The 23,349-nt window shown below is 35.9% G+C and overlaps 1 protein-coding gene across 8 annotated transcripts in view; it reads right to left on the bottom strand.

Moving 5' to 3' along the window:
• Positions 1-23,349, bottom strand: part of BLTP3B (bridge-like lipid transfer protein family member 3B) — a 96,185-nt gene that overhangs the window by 46,671 nt on the left and 26,165 nt on the right. For 6 of the 8 annotated variants that reach the window (XR_003003963.1, XR_003003964.1, XM_024751311.1 and 3 more), the window contains 6 exons: positions 12,294-12,456; positions 10,844-10,882; positions 9,620-9,711; positions 5,917-6,106; positions 4,913-5,053; positions 2,883-3,053 (listed from right to left, as the gene is read on the bottom strand). Coding sequence is in view for 6 of the 8 variants with exons in the window: in XM_024751311.1 (XP_024607079.1) it covers positions 2,883-3,053; positions 4,913-5,053; positions 5,917-6,106; positions 9,620-9,711; positions 10,844-10,882; positions 12,294-12,456 (796 nt within the window). In the remaining 2 variants the exon portion in view is untranslated. Of the gene's footprint in view, positions 1-2,882; positions 3,054-4,912; positions 5,054-5,916; positions 6,107-9,619; positions 9,712-10,843; positions 10,883-12,293; positions 12,457-14,056; positions 14,207-23,349 lie in introns of all 8 variants that reach the window. The other 2 variants (XM_024751316.1, XM_024751317.1) reach the window with 1 other exon arrangement.

Here is a 23,349-nt window from a genome sequence, read left to right as displayed (position 1 = left end):
GTATGATAACTAAAGTAGTGACGTGACAACTACTACCCAAGAAAGAAGCTCCACAGTAATGTGAATGGTTAAGTACATCTACTATAAAATATTATGGCATGACAAAAAATACTAATTACAAATACTAATGACATGGAAGAAAACTATAGCCATTTGCTACTACATCCTTACTAAAACTAGGGAAAAATGCAGATGCTTAGGCAAAAAATCTGTAAGGAAATACCTCAAAATGATAACACTGGTTTTGTTATGGTGGTAGGATTACAGAATTTTGTCCTTGTTTCTAGTTTCCTAATCTGTATCTTTATCTAGCTTCCTAATCTACATTCTATTTTATATAAACATATCTACATATTGCACAAGTAAGAGCTACAGTAACATCAACACTTTGTCTATTGGTCTTTAATTTCAATTACCATCTCTGTTAATGACATCCTAAGCTACATAAATCCTTATTGCAAGCCTTAACAGACTAGTGTTTATGTCTATGATGGTAATATTGTAAAATATTATCTCCTGTACTTCTTTAATTATTTTTCCCACTCCAAAATGGAACTCATTATTACCTTTTCTCAGCCTTACCTCCCTTAATCAAACCTGCTTCCTTCTGCATTTATTCTATTGACTAATGGAATTACCAATTATTTGAAAAGTTCTCTTCTCTCTTCTTTATCCTCAACTGGTGAAAGACTCAGATGTCTTTCCCCAATTTGGCTTGTTTTTTCTTCTTCAAACCATTACCAGAGGTCCAAGTCCACTCCTCCCCTAGAATAGCAATCTTCCTACTCTTCAGTCTACCCTCTATAATACTACCATGTCATACTTGACTTTTGTTTCCTATTTTAAAACTTCCATTGGCTTCTGCATGCCTATAGGAAAAGTAAACATATAATACTCATCATGTCTAGTTGCCACTTACTTCTGCTTAAACTCAGGCTACCTGCCTAGGAAAACTCTATTCTACGCTATGGTCCAGTATTCTGTTCATCAAACTTTTAAAATTAGGTTCCCTTGAAGAATTATGAAGACATCTTATTGGATAAATATTAATTATTGGTAGAATGATACAGGGTTCACCATCAATTCTCTGTTTGTTTTTATCGTTTAAAGCTCTGGGAAACTTTGTTAACATAAATAAGTAGATTAGAATGAAATGAATTTTGTTTTAGCAGTGTGACACGACTCTTTGAACTCTTTCAAGTTACATGCCAGGATTCACAAAGTGATCTATTGTAAAAAATTATTTTTAATAGTCTAGCAGCTGACATTTATTAAACTTCCTTCAAATGTGTTGAAAGCAAAGAAGTGGGAATCACTTAATTTGTTAGTCTGTCATGGGTCATTCACTTCCAACATGGACAGCAATATTTCAAATTGCCTGTCTTATTTTCCAGAGGTTTTTGAGTCAAAACCCTCCCTTCCCAACCCCCCACACCCCAACAAATCCATCAGAGTAAGAATGAGGATGAGTAAGAAGAATGCCTTTCATTTGTAAAGTAGGATACTAGGATACGAGGAATTATGGAAAGGGAGAACCAGTCAGACATCTTAACACAAGAACATTCTCACGTAGCCCAAATTTAAGAAAGAGTACGCCTCAAAATGGAAGGTGTGAAACAATTTCTTTAAAGCTTAGAAAGTTGTCATATATTCACAAGGCATGTGTACCTCACTCTCAAAAATAATGCTCTAGGAACACCAAACCCCTTATTTTTATCAGAAAATACCATGCTCCTTAACACCATCATACTTTTGCAGATTCTATTTCCTCGTCCAAAATACCCTTTCCCTCACCTGGAAACTTCTACTCATTTTTAAGACTTAACTTCATTATCCTCTTTGTGAAACCTTTCCAAACTCCACAAGCAGTTGATTAAAACTTCTCTGTGCTTCTATAATCTCATCATTCCCATTTTTAATTCTGCACTCTCGCATATACGTTGAACTGCAATGATTTGTTTTATATTTGATTTCCCATTACACTGAGATCCTTGAGGGCAGGATCAGACAATATTTATTTTTACATCCACAGCATGTAGCCCTGCACCTTATGACAAAGCAGGCAGGCAGTAAACAATGCCAATCTGATAGTCACAGGAAAGCCCATGCACCAGCCAGATCACCAACAAGCTATATATCTAAGATGTAATTACTCTGTTTCTAATGAAATAATTCATAGAAGTATGATTTCACAATGTCCTTTAAGTCTTTATTGGATAGATATAAAAAGTCAATCGTACTTATAAAATTATCAAAAGACGCTACACATTGGGATTTTCAACGTCCCTTTTACAAAAATCTTCATGTCAAATTCTCAGAATTTACTACTAGGAAAGATTAGAATACCTCTTTCTTTTAAGAAAAAACTAGTAATGCATCTGATTTTAAGAAAGTGATCAATAAATAGCTTCCCCCATTTTCATCCCAGCCATCAGACAATTCTAACAGTTTTGTGTTCAACTTCAGCAATTCCCTAGGGCTTTAGTTTCCTATTTTAATATTAATCCTTACATTCTTTCCCTTGACTATAATTACCCAGGTTTTCACCTTTTGCACTTACTTTAGTAATTTTTAAATTGTATTTTTTTAACTTCCTGAAAGGAAGTATTTATAACACCAAAATACTTTTATGTTATCAGTAACTCTGATGCCAAGCACAGACCTCCAAACAAGATAAGTACTATATAGACAGAAATACATTTAATATATGCTTTCATATAGATACCATGTAGGTAAAATTAATATAGTAAGATATATAAGAAGATTCTTGGACTCAAAGTATTATAATCTATTTTGCATAAAGAAAACAACCAACCATTCTGATTTTTAAACCATTTACATGTAAACTGAAGTGTTTTTCCTATTAACATATAATAGCATACCTGTGTAGGTTCAGGAGCCATACTCTTCCTTTGGTCTGTTGATTTTTCTATTGCTTCACTAAGAGATTTTGCATATTGTACCATAGCCTTCAACTGGGAATCCGTTAAAACCCATAATAAGTCATCCAGCATTAGAACTAACTTCGTTGCAATGACATTGCAATCCTTTAACTGTCAGGAAAAAATGATTCATAAAATTAAGCCAAGAAATAAAACTTATAATGCACTTGTATCTTTTAAAAGTTTTAAATTTTTCAATGGTTTAAATATGGATCCTTCCTTATTCACCAAATATTTATTGAGTTCCTATAATATGGAAGGAATATCTCCTAGTATTGGAGATACAGTGGTAAAAAGGACTGATAGATTCCTGTACTTTAACAGGAACAAGTTATATAGGTACAAGTATTTATATAATTTAATTTTTCATTTATAGCTAATAAATCATAAAATTACCTATGTTAATTCAACCCCAGTTGACCCTTGAACAATGCGGGGTTAATGCATATAACTTATAGTCGGCCCTCTGTATCCAAATTTCCTCCATATCCAACGTTCCTCCACATCCACAGATTCAACCAGCCTCAGACCATGTAGTACTGTAGTATTTACTGTTGAAAAATATCCACATATAAGTGGACCTATGCAGTTCAAAACTGTGTTGTTCAAGGGTCAACTGTAATTCTAATAGAAAAAGGGGCATTAAAATTAATTAAAGGGACTTCCCTGGTGCTCCAGTGGTAAAGAACCTGACTTACAATGCAGGGGACGCTGGTTCGATCCCTGGGCGGGGAACTAAGATCCCACATGCGTGGGGCAACTAAGCCCATGCACCACAACTACCGGGCTCGCACGCGTCACCTAGAGCCCACGTGCCGCAAACTACAGAGCCCATGTGCTCTGGAACCCACAGGCCACAAATACAGAGCCCACGCACCCTGGAGCCTGCACGCCACAACTAGAGAAGAGAAAACCCACACATCATAACTAGAGAGAAGCCCGTGCGCCACACAAAAGATCCCACATGCCTCAACTAAGACCCGATGCAGCCAAAAATAAATAAATCTTTAAAAAAAATTTAATAAAAAACTGAAATGCTATTTTAACCATATTTCACATTTTAGAATACCTGTATTGTCATACTCTGAAAAATTCAATTTAGTACAGTGATTTGTGTCTAGTACTAGAAAACATATCGTTGAGATTTTAATTGAGCCAAGTTTTTACAAAAGTCGTTATTCCCCCTCATTAAATTTCATCACAATCCACAGTGGACTCTCAAATACTGACATCCTTAAGTAACTATCGTCCCTATTTATCTAAATTACCAGTCATATCTTAACCTTCTAAAACTAGTCGTTTTGGTTACTAATAGTGAAGACTTTACCGTTTACCCACTCCTGAGCAAGATTCAATAAGGAGAAGTAAAATTATAAAACAGTTAATGTTCAATAAAACTTTGATAACTGAGAAACCTACTCAATTTATCAAAAATAAAAATCTGTGGGCTTCCCTGGTGGCACGGTGGTTAAGAAACTGCCAATGCAGGGGACATGGGTTCGAGCCCTGGTCTGGGAAGATCCCACATGCCACGGAGCAACTAAGCCCGTGCACCACAACTATTGAGCCTGTGCTCTAGAGCCCATGCTCCGCAACAAGAGAAGCCACCGCAATAAGGGAGCCCGTGCACCGCAACGAAGAGTAGCCCCCACTCGCGGCAACTGGAGAAAGCCCACGCACAGCAACGAAGACCCAACACAGCCAAAAATAAATAAATTATATAAATAATTTTTTTAAAAAGACCCTATTTCCGAATAAAGTCACATTAAAAAAAAAATCTAAATATTAAACTTAGAAACCTGAAAAATGTTACCATTACATTAGATTTCTTCAAATATTGCTTGAGGCACTATATTTCCTTTTATTTTACACTTTTAATATGCCAATATTTCAGCTAAAAAATAATTTAAAATTTCCCATCAACTCTAATAGCTATCACATAAATCATAAGGGTAACCCTGTTGACTTACTCTTCTTTTAAGTGTGACTCTGATTTTTGATTGGTTGGTTATTAATCGAACGGGAGCACACATAATTTCAAGATGTGAGCTTTGGGTAGCATCTGCCTCTATTCGAATCATCTGCCAATTTATTTCCTTAAAGGTCAAAACCTAAAGAGAATATAGAGATTAGCTTCACTTACACAAAATAGAATAAGAAAAATGTAGATTTGTAAAAACAAAAGAAAAGTTATTATAAAAATGTATTTCTTCACTAATTTTCATATGACATTCTAGATCTATTCACTATGCTTTAATTTTTTTTAATTGTAGAATTCCAAATTCAGTAACACATCTTCATAATTATATTCATTATCTGTAAAGCTGTTAACAGTTTTATTCTAAGTAATTTAATTTTAATATAAAGCACAAAGAACATTTGAATTATGTAACCAAGAAGAATTTTAAAAACATATTTTAGTTATGTATATTTAAAATTCAATTCTGAGAAGCTAAGAAGTTAAAATAGGACTCATTAATTCTGCAAGTTGAAATATTACAGTAAAAACATTAAAATATGCACATTATATAATTAAATGATTAAAAGTACAGAGAAAAGTATAGTTAAAGGGCAAAAGTAAATCTAGTAGTATGTGAATATAAGCAACCATAAAAAGTAATTATTTTAAATATACTTTTTAAAAATTTATTTATTAAAAAAAATTTTTTTAACATCTTTATTGGAGAGAGTGGTATGGACTTATGTATACTACCAAATGTAAAATAGATAGCTAGTGGGAAGCAGCCGCATAGCACAGGGAGATCAGCTCGGTGCTTTGTGACCACCTAGAGGGGTGGGATAGTGAGGGTGGGAGGGAGACCCACGAGGGAGGAGATATGGGGATATATGTATATGTATAGCTGATTTACTTTGTTGTAAAGCAGAAACTAACACACCACTGTAAATGTACTTTTATATCAATCAATGACTAAAACATTTTTTAAACAAAGAAAGAAAAGGAAAAAATCTTTACCTCTCCTCTCTGTGGATCCTGAATACGAGCAAATCTTAAATCTCCATGTTCCCAGTTCGCATTTACACTATAGATCCGTAGCTGGGAAAGTTCAAAGGATGCATTGAAGGCTTTTGCTCCAATGCGGATGACAATGGAATTTACAGAAACAGTAATTCCCTCAACTACTTTTTCAGCAAAGCCGTATTCACTGGGAAAACAAAGCAGAACAAAATATAACGCACTAAAACCAAAATAAAATCATTAGAAGTGAAAAAGTTTTGTTAATATTCTCACACAAGTACACAAACTGCCATAATAGTATCCATTTTTGTTTAACAAAACACATTTTTGTTAAAACAATAATCTAGTCTGGTTACATGTAAGTTACAAAAAAAGTGTTCTTCTCAAAATGATAAAAGGTTTTTAAAATTGGAAGTTACTCTCTAAATTATTATAATCACCTTCCAAAGTTGCCTAGTCTCAAAAAGCATTAGTGCAGACAACTGGCATCAATGTTAGTAAGTAAGAGGGCTAAATTCTTGACACAAAGAAGGTTGCAGAGGCCAAGTGGAATATAATCTCATAATTTAGAAATAAAGTCAGAAAAAGTTCACATTCTCTAATTCAATTCAGCAAGTATTGAGCATCTACGATGGGGACGATGCTAGGACATAAAGAAAAACAAAGTAGAGCTGTGGCGTTACAGGGTTTGCAAGTTACTTGGGTAGGAAAAAAAACACATATCTTAGCAACTGAAACATGAGGCAGTCTGTAATTAAGTGTTTTTTAAAAGGAATCATCAGTACACTTGGTAGAGGAAGAAACTGTTTATAGTTAATGAGAAATATATCCAGGAAAGAAAGATGAACTTTCCTCAAGGAGGGATGAAAAGGAAGGGAAATCTCAGAATAAGGAAAAGCATGAGCAAAGACATGGAGAATAATAAAGTAAAGGTCACATTTCAAGAATGGTAAGTACAGTATGACTTGAATATAGACTATCAGTATATTTTGGCAGGGGGGTGGTGAAAGTTTGCCAAATTGGCACCTTACTTCAATTATGACCATTATTCCTAAATCTATATCACTATCCAGATCTCTTGCTGTAACTTCAGACTGTAAAATTCAAAGGTCCACCAGACAGTTCTACCTGGCTGCCTCTCACACATTTCAAAGCCAACACACATAAAAGTGAGGCCATCATTTTTAATGATCATGCACACTGCTCCTCTATACCTGCTGCTATGTTTCTTGATTTACTATCTTAATGAATAAATAAAATTACTCATCTTTTCTAAAATTTAGATGACATCTTTTAAATCAGGATACACTTTGTAGGTTATGTGTAGATTGCATGAAATAATGCATATGAACCACATAGCCCATCTCTGGACTCAAGATACTGAAAAAGATATAACTGTTATTTATAGTATTATAAATAGTAGTATATTATTATTAATACTACTGGAAATCTCTGAGCCTCAGTTTCATCATTTGTAAAATGAAAATCATACCTATTTCAAAAGGTTGCTGTGGTCCTTAAGTGAAATGGTGTATGTGTAGTAATTTATACGGTCCTTGGCTTGATTGAGGTAATTTTGTTATAAAAAAAAGGTGGTTGTCTACCTGGGGTTTAGAAAATTGAGAACTGAAGAGGAAGAACTCATCAGCATCCTAGGGAGGAGTTGCTGTGATCCTAAGGACAAATACTGGTCACTTAGACAGAAATATTCCTGGAGTTGGAAGAATATTTCTATAATAATTATCTGGGAATACCCTTTAGAATATCCAAATCCATCTAATCTAATCTATGCACATTGAAAAGTGCTACAATTGTACTGGACAATTTACCATCAGAAGGGTGAAGGTGGACTCAATGACTAATGTCTACATGTTTCTGGTTTATGTCATCCATTATAAACGAAATTTCAGTTTACAAATAAGTCTCTTCTGAGTTTGGTTAATCTTCACATAGATGTTTATCTCCTTCATGTGAAGTGATGAAATCAAATTTCTGAATTTACAAAGTTTCCTAGACCATCAATCTGTGGGAGCATTGTTAGCCTACAGGTTCTGCACAGAAGGAAGGGTCACCCTATTAATCGTTAATTTCCCTCTATTTTAATCTCTTAGCTAGAAATAAAATCAAATAGATCAGTGTTTCCTTAAATTGCATGACTATAAAGAATTGTTGAAAATACATATTCATATTCTTGATAACCATTCTAGACCTAATGAATCCTAATTTTAAAGGAGGAGCCTAAAAAACTCTGTGAATTTCATAAGCACCCTAAATGATTGCTACAATTAGGCAAGTCTGGAAAACAGAAACAGATTAAGATACTACCATACAATATAAGGATTACCATCATATGATTACAAAGCCAAAATTATAAAGCTTGTTGACACTATAAAAACATGAATTGGGAAGAACAGTATCAACTACACTTAGCATACAATAAGAAAATACCTAATTTCTGCCACACCTAATTAAAATAAATCATTTGTTTATAGCAACTTTCCTGATCTTCTTTTGCCCTTTTAATAGTCTTATAAACATCTCAACTTTTTCTCCAATTTTCTGAGTCTAGCCAATTTTAAGATCAACTGCTCCAACCTACTCTATCTAACCTGAAATCATAATCTAAACTTTAAAATCTCAAATTGCTGGAAAATATGTAAACTACAAAGAAGTTAATGTGAAAGCTCTTTTCCCCATCACTATTACATATAGTCCAAATATAAACTGTATATCTGAAAAATCTGGCCTTCAGTCAACTCTCAGCAGTGGATGGATCACCATTTGATTCCCACACGAAAAGCCACTGATCAGACTGCAGGTATTCTCACAGAATGCATTAATAATGGTGGCTCAACCTTGGTGAAAGAGGAGGAAAATATGAGAGTGCAAGAAACAGAGTATGTGTGTGTATCTGTATGTGCATGTTCATTCTCAAGAAGAGTTTATCACTGGTTTTATACAGCACGCAGAATACTGTAAATGTTCAGGGCTGCCACGTTGTACAACTTGAGGAGGCATTAATCACATTAAAATCAATGTAAACTTTTTACGTGAATAGCTGCACCATCCAGAAATAGTGCAGAAAAACTGTTTTGAGGAAATGATATACAATACAAGATCCAAATTTACTGAATGCAAAGACGAATAGGCAAGTTTTTGAAGATCTATTTTTTAAGAACTATTCTAACTTCTCGGGGCAGCTTTGTGAAATGCTCCCCATGCTCCTACTTTATTAACATCTGATTTTTATCTATCAAAATTCAATCTGTGTAAAGTGTGAGCATTCTATATTTAATGAATTTTAGAGTAATCTGAAAGGTCTATAACTTTTTAAGGCATCAACTTAACTCTTAAGAGTCATAAAAATTCCACTGATGCATAGAACAAATGTTATACAGAGAAACCAAGTAAGAGACTATCTGATTTAGAATGCCTAAGCTCTTCTTTCATTTTCTGCTACTGCTCTGCATTTGACTGATCATTAGTATTTAATATCAAGGAAAGCAAGATTAATAAAAGAGGCTAAAAATCAATTCTGCTACTTTTGCAATGTATTTACTGAAACTGTAAAATGTTTGATGGGAGAAGTGACTAAAATAGAAACTGAAGTTAGGAAATTTTACTTTATGTCCCATTACTGCAGATAACAGAAAAAAAAATTCCCTTTGCCAGTCATACAGATTAATGGAAAATAGCTTACCTTTGTCCTGAAGCAGTTGCAATTGGTGATGGGCCATTTGGGGTTCGTGGTTCTTCACATGTACTCATTTCCATTATTACTTTATCCAAGGACTAATAAAAATATATTTAAAATGTAAACATTAGATATTTTATGTATATTATGTAGATATTATTTAAGACTATTTTCTCTTTCATTTCTTTAGGAGCAAAGAAAACAGTAAGTAAGCAGAGTTATTTTAAATGTTTCTCTAGAGGTCTAAAAAGAGAAATACTAAAAAAAAAGTGCTTAGTCCTTTCTCAAGGCACTTATTTTCTGGTGGAAAAGCTTATTACAGGAGTACAGGAGAAGAAAACTGATGACATCATCAGGTTTTACAGACATATAATCACTAATCCCTGAGTGTACTGTATTATTAATTGATAAATTAGATTATTTATTAATAAATAGGACTAAACCACCTCTAAAAGCTTAAACCTGAGCTTTAATTAAAACCTGGGCTAATTAAAATAAATAGAACCAGTCTAAAACCTGAGATTTAAGATGTGTAACTAAGAAAAATGCAAGAAATATGAAAAAGTAAATACTCTCATAGTAAAAAAGTTTCTTTCTCAGTCTAAGTTTTTTCTTGAAGGAAGATCAAATGTCCTTAGTAGTCATCACTAACACATCTCCAGTCATTCTTCATTCTCTATTTAATATTGTACTTATTATCTGAAACTGTCTTGTTTTGTTTACTTGTTCGTTGTCAGTCACCTTGTAAAAATATGCTCCCTCAGGGCAGAGGGGAGGTGCTCAGTAAATATTTGTGGTATGAATGAATCAATAAATGACCAACTGATCAGTTTTCCTTAAAAAGTAAAGTATATTAAAGAACGTATTATATTAGGTCAGTAAAAGCAGAAACACAGAAAGTCTGGACCAAACTTTATTAAAAGAAGAATCTCATAAATAAAGTATAATATATCAATAAAAAGTTTAAAAATGCAATAAAATATACCAACTTACAATATAATATTCTAGACCTGAAAAACTTTATAAAGACCCTCTCATTTTAAAGTTCAAACTTCTCATTTAAGAACTGAGAAAACTAAGTACCATCAAAATAGAATGAAAGTTAACTAGCAGAGAAGCCATGAGATTATGTTTCTATGAAACAAAATATTAATATTTTGTTTAATATTAATTAGATTTGTTAGATTATATGCATGTATGTGTTTATTTCTGAAGCAATTCAGAACTTACCAAACAGATGGGATGTGTTTTCAGTTTTGTCCATGGTATCTACAAAAGAAAATTTTTCTTTCTTTAAAATGAATCATTAAAAAAATAATGTAAAACAGTAATCAACACAGATACTCTCTTAACGTAGTGAAAGACATACCAAATTATATCAGATGACTTTTTTCTTAAATTGCAAAATAATAAACTGAGCAATTCATTCATACTCTTGAAATCAGCTGCACCTATTTTTTTTTTTTGCGGTACGTGGGCCTCTCACTACTGTGGCCTCTCCCGCTGCGGAGCAGAGGCTCCGGACGCGCAGGCCCAGCCGCCATGGCTCACGGGCCCAGCCGCTCCGCGGCACGCGGGATCCTCCCGGACCAGGGCACGAACCCACGTCCCCTGCATCAGCAGGCGGACTCCCAGCCACTGCGCCACCAGGGAAGCCCTGCACCTATTTTATATTAAAAAAAGACTACTCGCCTTATTTTCTTGGTCATCTTTTTAAATAAAAATTTCAGGTTCTCTTAATATCTTTTTTCCCCAGTTCTGAAAACACATTTTAATTTTGTAGCTGAAGAATTCCTAGCAAAGCATAATCAGTGTTTTGTTCATTTAACAATTTTTTAAATTCCAACCAATCTTCTTGTAGGTATTCAAGACAAATACAAAAGTGAGACCATTAATGTTAAATACAAGTAATGTCAAATAAATAATGTTCAAATACATCCTGCACTAAAAATGTCATGTTTTTAGACATTTGGGCTTATGGAGGATAGAACAAAAATTAAAGGTTACCATCAAAGGATACAGCAACTTTTCTACAATCTTTTCTTTGGAGCCCAATTTTAATTTTATGAAAAGTTAGCATGCAGTATTTCTACTGAGTAGGCTCCCAAACTAAGCCTAATCTTTAAGAGAAGGAAATGATATGATGCATGATTAGAGCCAAAGATAATAAGAAAGCTTAAGTTTTAATAAGCAGAAATAGTATTAAAAGAAAACTTTAAAAACCTCAAAATAAAAAACAAATGAGGAAAAGAGACAGAATTTCAAATAAAAGTATAATGTCCAGAATAAGATAACTTATCAGTCCTTATGTCTTCATTTGAAGTAGTGTTTACTAACTACAAATTTAAATTGTCCCTTTTGACAACAAATCGTGTGAAAAAAATTTTAAATATGTACCAAATTATTTTATTAATAAAGCATCAACAATTTTATTTAAATATTAATATTAAATTTTAATAAAACTTAAAACCTATTAATTAATAAACATATATTAGCATTCAATTAAATTCAAAAGGCACACATTCATGCAATTATTTACAAGGTATCTGTCTTTTAAAATTATGTTAATAAAAATGCTTCTTTTCAGAATTACCTAAAACAAAATATTTATTTTAAAAGATAGGGATGAAATAAATAAAATGAAAACAGAAAGTGCCTTGCACAGATATCAAAGTCTCACCCTAATAGATGCTTTATTACAAAAAACTTTGTTGATAGCAAGCCATGTTGGCAAATCCAACATATTCTGGAGCACCTCTTCATCCAACTCCAAATTCTTCAGTTCACCTTCTCCTTTAAGGGTACTTAGATTTATCTTGTCAGGAGATAAATTTTTGGTAAATCTGAAAGAGAATATATATTGACACTTATTTTAGTGTTAGTTACTGTACCCCTGACTTGTTCTTGCAAATATACAGAGCATTAAGAATGTAATAGCAGCACTAAGAAACACAAAACCACAATGATAGGCTCTACTCTAATCCGTGTTTTTCAATGTGTTTTTGTCATTATTGTTTTGATCTCCCTTGTCCATAGCTCTCTTACACAAAGTCTACAGTATTTTTGGTATACATTTAAATATCTTATAACCAGACACAAGCAAGCTCTAGTTCTTACTGTCTTTCAAATTTATGAATACTTAGTATCCACTATTTTTCAGGAACTATGCAAGGCTTTGAGCCATCCCCTACAACATTTTGTTCACTTCACTACAGACAATATCACAGAAGTGGATATTCTTATTTTACTAACCAATATACAAGTAAGGTAAGGAAATGAGGTGGCCCTTTAGAAATAGTAGCAGCAGCAGCTGCCACCACTGCCATTCATCACGCCAAGAGCTTAATGCAAGTGCCCAAAGTCACATAGGAGACTGGACCCTGAATTCTAATTAAAGAACTCAAATTCTCTATAATGATTTAAAAAGGAAAGTTCTTAAACTCAAAAGAAAAGATTGAAAATAATAATAGTTAAAATAACAGTGAACATTTTCCAAGGGTTTATTGGATACCAAGCTCTTCTCTCTGAGTGCATGTGTTACTAATTTTCATGATAACCTATTAGGGTCAATACTATTTTCATTCCCACTTTTTTTTTTTAATATTTATTTATTTATTTGGCTGCACTGGGTCTTAGTTATGGCAAGCGGGATCTTCGTTGCTGCGTGCGGGATCTTTAGTTGCATCGTGCGGGATCTTTTAGTTGCAGTATGCAGGCTCTTAGTTGCAGCATGTGGGATCTAGTTCCCTGACCAGGGATCGAACCTGGGCCCCCTGCGTTGGGAGTGTGGAGTCTTAACTGCCGGACCACCAGGGAAGTGCTTATTCCCATTTTTTACAAGAGTAAATATAAAGAGAAACTAATTTATTTGCCCAATGTCACAACTAATAATGATGATAATAGTAATAATAACAATAAATTATACATGCACTTTAAAGAACTTTCGTATATATTAATTCTTAACACAACCCTACAAAATAAAAAATTGCTAACTTTACCCAGCCTTACTTTTTCAAAAGTGAAACTATTGAAAAAGTTAACTACTGGCTAACAAAGGAGTTATTAGCCAGTCTTCTACCATTTTTTGATATTAAATATTAAAGTAACAAAATGTACTGGGTTATTTACATGCCCTACACATCAACAAGAATCAATATGCACATGCTTCTGCACTGACTCTAAACCAGAATTTCTTGAGCCAGATCTTATCTGGATTCCTATCTTCTCACAAAGTGTCAACACACTGACTTTCTCAATATAAAGCTCGTATTTAACCCGTATTTGACCAAAGATGCTGAGTTGTTTCTCACTTACTACCAATCATGTTTCATTTAAGAATATGAAGTTTCCTGAGAGGCTGCCATTTCTAATCATATAGGAATGACCTGCCACCGCCTCAAGGCAGAATATTAGTGCAGAAGGGAACATTCAATAAGTACTTACTGAGGATTCACTATTCCGACACATACACTGGCAAGCAGTATACTCAAGGTTTTTGCCTTTCTGAAATATTCAGTTTAGTTGGTGAAGAGTGAATACAGTAGGGGTTCTTAATCCAGATCTTCTTTGAAATAGGGACTTTTGAGCTGATATCTAAAGGATGAGTAATAGAAGTTAACTAGGCAAGGAAAAGAAGGGGTCAGGAAATAAAGCGTATTCCAAGTAGAGGGAATAAAACATATAAAGGTTCTGAGGCAGGAGGGAGCATGGTGTAAAGTGGAAGTGAAAAAGATCAGCATCTGGTATGTAGCAAGAGAGCCAGGGGAGCAGAAGATAACTCTGGAAGGACAAAGAGAGGACTGATTACACAAGGCCTTGACCATTTTATTCATTCATTCATTCAATAAATTTTAACTGATTACCTATAATTTAAAAGGCACTAGGCAGGGCGGGCTTTCCTGGTGGCACAGCGGTTAAGAATCCACCTGCCACTGCAGGGGACAGGGGTTCGAACTCTGGTCCTGGAAGATCCCACATGCCGCAAAGCAACTAAGCCCGTGCGCCACAATTACTGAGCCTGCGCTCTAGAGCCCACGAGCCACAGCTACTGAGCCCACGTGCCTAGAGCCCGTGTTCGGCAACAAGAGAAGCCACCGCAAAGAGAAGCCGGCACACCGCAACGAAGAGTAGCCCCCGCTCACCACAACTAGAGAAAGCCCGCGTGCAGCAATAAAGACCCAATGGAGCCAAAAATAAATAAATATTTTTTTTAATAAATAAATAAATAAAAGGCACTGGGGATTTGAGAGTAAACAAAATAGATAAAAATCTCTTCCTTCATGGAGCTTAACTGGGGGGGTGGAACACAGAGAATTAAGAAATAAGTTAAATATATAATAAGTCAGATTCAAAGTGAAGAGGTACTCCTTACAGTTGAAATAAGAAATACAAATTTAAGTATATTGTTTAACCTCACAAATGTAAGCAATGGAAAAGCTAACAATAGTGATATAATTTATTAGGTATTGTAGGTCGGGAAAATTTGGAGTGGTTAATTTAGTAAAATCCTTACCTATCTTAGCAGTAAGTGAGTATGCAAGATCTAACACTGATACATCTAGAATGAACAGCATAAATATATAATTTAGAGCTAGTAGGGTAACAGTGAGGTAAATGCGACTGCCACTGGGGAACAAGATTGGAGGGATCAGGAAAGGATGGGTTGGAGGCTTGTTGCTTTTTGTGTTCAGCCCGCTTGAATTCATTCATTCATTTATGTAACAAATATTTGTTGTGTGCCAAAAATGTGCCAGACACATAAATGAAACAGATGAGTGGGGGAGACAGGGTATTTTCTACCACAACAATGCCAAAATTTGAAACTGAATATTAGGCAGCCTTGTTCTTAAAATTTATTAGGCAATTGATGCCAACATTTTGCTCCCCTCTTCTCTTACCCTTCCTCTTACATTGTCATTCTGTAACACAAACTTTTCAGTCATCTGCTACCCACACCCAGTCTTGTTTTTTGGTGTTGTGGGGAACTTATGAATGGGGCAGTAAAGGAGAACTCTTACCTGTCCTACCTTTCCCCTCCAGTGGCATGGCTAGGAGAGGTCCCAGGATTTCTGTGGAGGGGATTTGTGGTTGTTGAGTTCCAGGTAGTTATGAGACACTGCAGTGAGCTGAAGCAGCAAGGATGATAAGCATGCTGAGCAGACTACTTTGGAGCCGGAATGAGAAAAGCTGTCTCTTTTTCTATATATTCAGGTACCAGAGCAGTGCATATAGAACCACCTGGGAGCGTTTAAAAAACTCAATGCCCAGGCACAACCCCCTCCCTTCCCACCCTCACCACTACCAATTAAATTAAAAAGTCTCTGGCAAAGGGACCTCAGGCACATGATTCAAATCATTAACATACAGTTCATAAGTGATTTCTGCACAGTTGATTGAGTTAAAAAATTAGAGCTTCAAACCACTTTTCATTCTGATATTCATAATATAAAGTCCAAGAAAGAACAACACTGACTTCCTTGACTTTATAATACATAGTTATAGTGTAAATAGAAAATGTATAGCTTTTATTTCATGAATAAGGTTAATTCTGTGGTCAAAAGTCCCCCCACACACCAACAAACATACTAGTTTACAGTTCTAATCTCACCTCTTACCCTCAGTGTCCCCATGCTGTTCTCCAAACATACCAGGCAAGCTCTCCTCCTTAGAATTTTTCACTGGCTGCTCCTACTGCCTGCAACACTATTTCCACCATATCCATAAGGCTAAGTCCCTTACCACCTTAGAGTCTAGGCACCAGCAAGGAAACTCCTTAGGAGATAGCATTCCCTCCGTAAGGGGTTATGATGACACACTAGTCACTTTGTTGAACTATGTAAACTGTCAATGCCACCTTGATGTTTAACCCTTTGATGTATAACCCTTTGTCTCAAAAACTTATATAACTGTGCTTTGACCTCTAATGGGCAGAACAGTCCTCAGAGCTTTCTGAAAGACTATCTCCCTAGTTATAATTTTCAGATTGGCTTGAATAAAATTTCCCATTTCTTTCTTGAAAAAAAAAAAGTCAGATTCTGATAACTGTGGAAAAAACAAAGCGAAAGTAAGATAGGAGGTGCAAGCAGAGGACCTTTTAATTTTTAAAAGAGTAGACAGGGGGCTTCCCTGGTGGCGCAGTGGTTGAGAGTCCGCCTGCTGATGCAGGGGACACGGGTTCATGCCCCGGTCCGGGAAGATCCCACATGCCGCGGAGCGGCTGGGCCCATGAGCCATGGCCGCTGAGCCTGCGTGTCCGGAGCCTGTGCTCCAAAACGGGAAGGGCCACAGCAGTGAGAGGCCCGCATACTGAAAAAACAAAACAAAACAAAACAAAAAAGAGTAGACAGGAAAAGCCTCATTAAAAAGATGACATTTGGGCAAAGAACTGAAGAAAGCCAAGGAGCTAGCTATGCAAATATCTGGAGGAAGAATGCTCTAGGCAGAGGAAAAGCTAAGGGCAAAAACTGAGGTAGGAACATGCTTGGCAGGTCTGAGGAATAGCAAGAAGGCCAATGTGATTGGCGGAAATGAACAAGAGCAAAAATGAAAGGAGATGAGGTTAGAGAAATAACAAGGGCCAGATCATGTGAGGCCTTTTAAGCCACTCTAAGGACTCTCTGGCTTTTACTCTGAGTAAAAATGAGAGTGACTGGAGATGGTTTTTGACAAGAACAGGGAGTTTTAAAGGATGGCTCTATTGAGAATAGATAAAAGAAGGACATGGACAGAAGCAGGGAGCCCAGACAGAAGGTTATTGCAATAAGACAGGTAAGAGAAGATGTTGCCTTGGACCAAGATGGAAGAGTAGGAAGTGGTGAGAAGGGAACAATTCTAGACATATTCTGAAGGTAAAGCCAACGGGATTTGATAGTACAGATTGAAGTCAAGGATGGCTCCAAGGTTTTTGATCTAAGCAAACAGAAGGATAGAGCCACCATTTATTGGGGTAAAGAGACAGAGGGAGAAATAAGCTTGGGATTAAGGATCAGAATTTAGGCTTGGAATAGTTTAATTAAGAGATGCTTATTAGATATCCAAGAGGAGATACCAATTAGGTAGCTGGATATTCAAATCTTATTCAGTAGTTGCAGATACAAATTTAATAATCACCAATGTTATATATGGTATTTACAATTGCAAGATGGAGACAAAAATGAAATGGCTCAAGGACTGTGGTCAAGGACCACTAAGAGGCAAAGTAACCAATGAAGGCGATTAAGAAGGAAGGGCCAGTGAGGTAGGAGAGAAATCGTTTTTGTTAGGTGAGAGAAAATTCAGCAGGCTTGTATGTTGACGACCATGATGCAGAGAAAAGAAAACTACTGATGGACAGACAATGGATGGAATAAAATCCTTGATTAGAAGACAGCACATAGAGTACACAAGAAGAAGGACTGGCTTTGAACAGTTTTGATTTTGGAAAGCATATTAATACTCTATATATGCAAAAAATAAAATAAGAAAGAAAGTGAAGAGGGGAAATGCCTAAAACTGAAAGCGACCTGAAACAAATGAACCTAATTGTATTAAAAAATACTGTAACCATATTCAAGGGGAAGATAGGAAGAAAGGACAGAGGGATAGATGGACAAAAACTAATCTGATTAACTCATGAATACAACATTTGACTATATATCCTTAGTGTTGGGCAAGGAGGGGTGATTAGTGGAGAAATCAGGCAACATCTTAATGGTCTATGGTACAAGAATGTTCATCTCAATGATATTTACAAAAGGAAAAAAGTGAAAGCACTCCATAATAATCCCTTTAATTATGATACATTATGCCTACATATATATCAAGCAATACGTGTTGAGAATTATATAAAGAAATGGTTATACTATAGTGCCTGGTGAAAATTCAAGGTTCAAAATTATATACTGTGATTTCAATATGCAAAAGTGGAAGATGGAAAGATTAAAATGTTATTCAAAAGAAATTCTATCTTCAATTTAGTTCATACCAAAGGGACAACATGTGCAAGGAGCATGGACCTTATTTAAAGTCAGACAAACAAATGTGAATTCTAGTTTAGCCACCTACTGTGACACGCCTCTGCCTCAATTTCCTCATCTGTAAAATGGAGAAAAAACTCAAAAAATGTGCAACTCAAAAAATTTTAGTGAGGATTAAAGATAATATGTAAAGTATTAAAGATAATATGTAAAATATCTGATATAAAACAGATATCCAATTAAGAGTTATGTTTCTCCTGACCTGCTTTCTATTGAGTTTAAATTATGAAGGCATTGATTATAGTTTTAACAGGAGCAATATCAAAAGTTCAAGCTTGGGGGGACTTCCCTGGTGGCACTGTGGATAAGACTCCGAGCTCCCAGTGCAGGGGGCCCAGGTTCGATCTCTGGTCAGGGAACTAGATCCCACATGCATGCCGCAACTAAGAATTTGCATGCCACAACTAAGGAGCCCACGTGCAAGGAACCAGCAAGCCTCAATTAAGGAGCCCTGGAGCCACTACTAAGAAGCCTGCCTGCTGCAACTAAGACCCAGCGCAACCAAATAGATAAATATTAAAAAAAAAAAAAGTTCATGCTTCGGAATTCCCTTGTAGTCCAAAATCTGCACTTTTACCACCGAGGGTGCGGGATCAATCCCTTTTCAGGGAACTAAGATCCCGCAAGGGGTGCAGCCAAAAAAAACCAAAAAAAGTTCAAGCTTATCCAAACAGGATAAGAGCGGTGGAGCTAATCTTGAAACATATTAATACTGCTCATCTATTAAAATATTTTAAAGAGGAAGCTGAAGATGTATTGGTAACTGTCACATCCACAGCAATTAGAGAGTTGGTTTCTTATACTGGGTAGGCCGTGGACATATCAAATTATTTATCTTCTATTATTCATACATGAGGCTTTCATTTAACATATATTTCAGTTTTGCACAAATATTTCCCAATCATTTATTAATATAATTATGTTCCTTCCAAAAGCAGAGAGAGGAGGATGGTTTTTCAGTCACATTTGTTAACTTAATTGATAGAGGAAAAGCACACTTTCAATAAGTGTACACTAAGTAAACAAAAGGACTAAAACCCACAAAATAACATTAAGGCATGGAATAGCTATGTGTCTACCTATGCTTTGTCCAAGTGTTGCTATAGGCTCTTTGGACTAAATTGCCATGTGAAATCTCCAGATAATTGTATTATTCTACTAAATATTCTACTAATATTAGAAGGGTTATAATACCGGGCCTGATCCTAAAGAGAATAAATTATTATCTGATGTAAACCTCTTCAGTTCACTAAAGACTCATTTAAAGTTCTAAAAGTTATATAAACATTTTAAAACAAACTTTTTAAAAAATGGTAGAAATCTAGGTCAATGAATTAAACTTCTAAATAATTAATTATTTGGTGGAGATAAGAGTGGAGTGGGAGAATGGAAGCATGAAATCTATATAAAACCGAAGTAGACATGTTAAAGACTCAAAATGAGGATAAAAAAGAAAGCTGATTGACTTGAATATGTCAAAGTCATAACAACTGTACAGAAGAAAGTCATAACACATAATAAAGATAAAATTGGCACAATTCTTACTGAATTTATTTTTAAAATTCAGAACACACAATAATGTTCCATTACTATGTACATTATGGCATGTAAAGAGGTTTATTTTAAAGTAAACATGTGTTCTTTATTTTAACATTAGTATTATATGAAATAAATTTTAAATGTGGATGTACATATTTTATTGGTTAACTATATTTTTAACAATGTAACAATTTTAAAGCTAACTTAAAACATGCAAACAGGCTTCCATTTTTCCAAAATCTTCTTTAATTACATGTAATACATGAAAATAAATTTACTAGGTTTTTCATTAGTAACAACAAAATAGCTAAGTAGAGGAATAAAATTTCCAGGCAAATGGAAAGGAAAGGTTTGATTTAGATTACGCATTTTACAGTTAATACATAATTAGAGTCTAAATTATGTGTAGAGCACTGTACACAGTAAAATTTAGGGCAAAACAAGTAAGTCAGTCCATATAATCAAGATTTATAATTTGCTTAAGGGAACACAGCACAAATGCACGAAAAGTCAAGAATCGCAGCTCTGCAAGAAGAAAAATGCCACTTAACACTTAACCTCTCGTGGATGACCTAGAGTCTGTCATACAGAGTGAAGTAAGTCAGAAAGAGAAAAACAAGTACTGTAAGCTAACACATATATATGGAATCTAAAAAAAATAAATTAAAAAAAATGGTTCTGTAGAACCTAGGGGCAGGACAGGAATAAATATGCAGACGTAGAGAATGGACTTGAAGACACGGGGAGGGGAAAGGGTAAACTGGGACGAAGTGAGAGAGTGGCATGGACATATATACACTACCAAATGTAAAATAGATAGCTAGTGGGCAGCAGCCGCTTATCACAGCAAGATCAGTTTGATGTTTTGTGTCCACCAAGAGGGGTGGGATAGGGAGGGTGGGAGGGAGGGAGACGCAAGAGGGAAGAGATATGGGAACATATGCATACGTATAGCTGATTCACTTTGTTATATAGCAGAAACTAACACAATAATGTAAAGCAATTATACACCAATAAAGATATTAAAAAAAAAATTGCATCCCCCTTCAAAAAAAATACTTAACCTCTCAGACTTCCCTGGTTGCACAGCGGTTAAGAATATGCCTGCCAGTGCAGGGGACACAGATTTGATCCCTGGTCCAGGAAGATCCCACATGCCGCAGAGCAACTAAGCCCGTTGCACCACAACTTCTGAGCCTGCGCTCTAGAGCCCGCAATCCACAACTACTGAGCCCGCGTGCCACAACTACTGAAGCCCACGCGCCTAAAGCCTAGAGCCTGCAACAAGAGAAGCCACCTCAATGAGAAGCCCATGCACCGCAACGAAGAGCAGCCCCCACTTGCCGCATCTAGAGAAAGCCTGCGTGCAGCAACGAAAACCCAATGCAGCCAAACATAAAATAAATAAAATAAATTTTTATTTATTTATTTATTTATGGCTGCATTGGGTCTTGTTCCTGCATGTGGGCTCTCCCCAGTTGCGGCAAGCAGGGGCTGCTCCTCGCCGCAGTGCGCGCGCTTCTCACTGCAGTGATCTCTCCCACTGCAGAGCACGGGTCCCAGGCGCACAGGCTTCAGTAGTTTTGGCACCCAGGCTCAGTAGTTGTGGCTTGCGGGCTCTAGAGCTCAGGCTAAGTAGTTGAGGTGCCCAGGCCCAGCTGCTCTGCAGCATGTGGGATCCTCCTGGACCAGGGCTCAAACCCACATTCCCAGCACTGGCAGGCAGATTCTCAACCACTGCACCACCAGGGAAGGCCAAAATAAATTTTTATTTAAAAAAATAAATAGGGCTTCCCTGGTTGCGCAGTGGTTGGGGGTCTGCCTGCCGATGCAGGGGGCGTGGGGTCATGCCCCGGTCTGGGAGGGTCCCGTATGCCGCGGGGTGGCTGGGCCCGTGAGCCATGGCTGCTGGGCCTGCGTGTCCCGAGCCTGTGCTCCGCAACGGGAGAGGCCGCAGCGGTGAGAGGCCCGCGTACCACAAAAATAAATAATAAATAAATAAATCATCTCTCTATGGCTCAGTTTCCTCATCTGTAAAATGGTGATAATAATATTACCTGCCTCATGGGGCTGTTTTGAGGATTAACTGAGTTAGAACGTAGAAAATGCCAGGAATTGTCTCTAACACAGAAAATTCACTGATGTTTATAAATAAAACAAAACAAACACCCCCCTCCCAAAACCAGCCTTTCTAATAAACAGACTTGTTTAAAAAAAAAAAAAAAAAACAGAAAAGAAAATTCAGTGAGAGTTACCTACAATAATATGAAGATGCAGGTTAAATAGGAATATGAACAACACAGAGACATTACATAACCAGTGATCAAAATTTTCTAAAGAAAGATTTCTGGCTTGATAAATCACTAAGTATACAATAGATCATAAATCAGAAAGGTATAAATTATATACCTGATGTTACTGTAAATTTTAGTTATGATTTATCTGAACTTTCATCAGATCCATTTTATAGCTGTATCATAAAAACAAAGATCATAAAGTTGTTTTATTTGCTAAAGCAAACTGCAACAGATCTGTGAAATAAACCATCTCTAGATTAAATACAGTATTTGGGGGTAGAATCATAAAATCTTAGTGCTAAAAACAATCTTAGAACATAGCTTATAAACCCTTTTCTGACCTACTTACCTTCTTCCACAATTCTTTGTATTCAGATAACAGCCCCTCCCTGGGACATTGTTTTAAAACTTCATCAGCTAATATGCATTTCTTGAATTATTCACCTTGTCCTGAAAGTATTTATGGTTCCTATTATTGTACAGGTTGTTAGAGATTCCCATCAATGCCTACTATTCTTCTAAACTTAAGAAGTGGCAAAAAAAAAAAAAAAGAAGAAAGAAAGAAAAAGTAGCTATGCTACTTGATAACATTTTTCTCAAATAACAGTTGTAATTACAAGTAATCATTCTGGGCTTCCCTGGTGGCGCAGTGGTTTAGAGTCTGCCTGCTGATGCAGGGGACACGGGCTCGTATCCCAATCCGGGAGGATACCACATGCCACGGAGTGGCTAGGCCCGTGAGCCATGGCTGTTGAGCCTGTGCGTCCGGAGCCTGTGCTCCGCAACAGGAGAGGCCACAACAGTGAGAGGCCTGCGTACCGCAAAAAAAAAAAAAAAAAAAAAAAAAAAAAAAAAAAAAAAAAAAATAATCTTTTTTTGATTTTTA

The sequence above is a fragment of the Neophocaena asiaeorientalis genome, unplaced genomic scaffold (assembly GCF_003031525.2).
Source record: "Neophocaena asiaeorientalis asiaeorientalis breed wild unplaced genomic scaffold, Neophocaena_asiaeorientalis_V1.1 scaffold318, whole genome shotgun sequence".
Lineage (NCBI taxonomy): Eukaryota > Metazoa > Chordata > Mammalia > Artiodactyla > Phocoenidae > Neophocaena > Neophocaena asiaeorientalis.
Note: the sequence above shows the minus strand (reverse complement) of the source record. Positions and strands in the feature narration are given on the sequence as shown.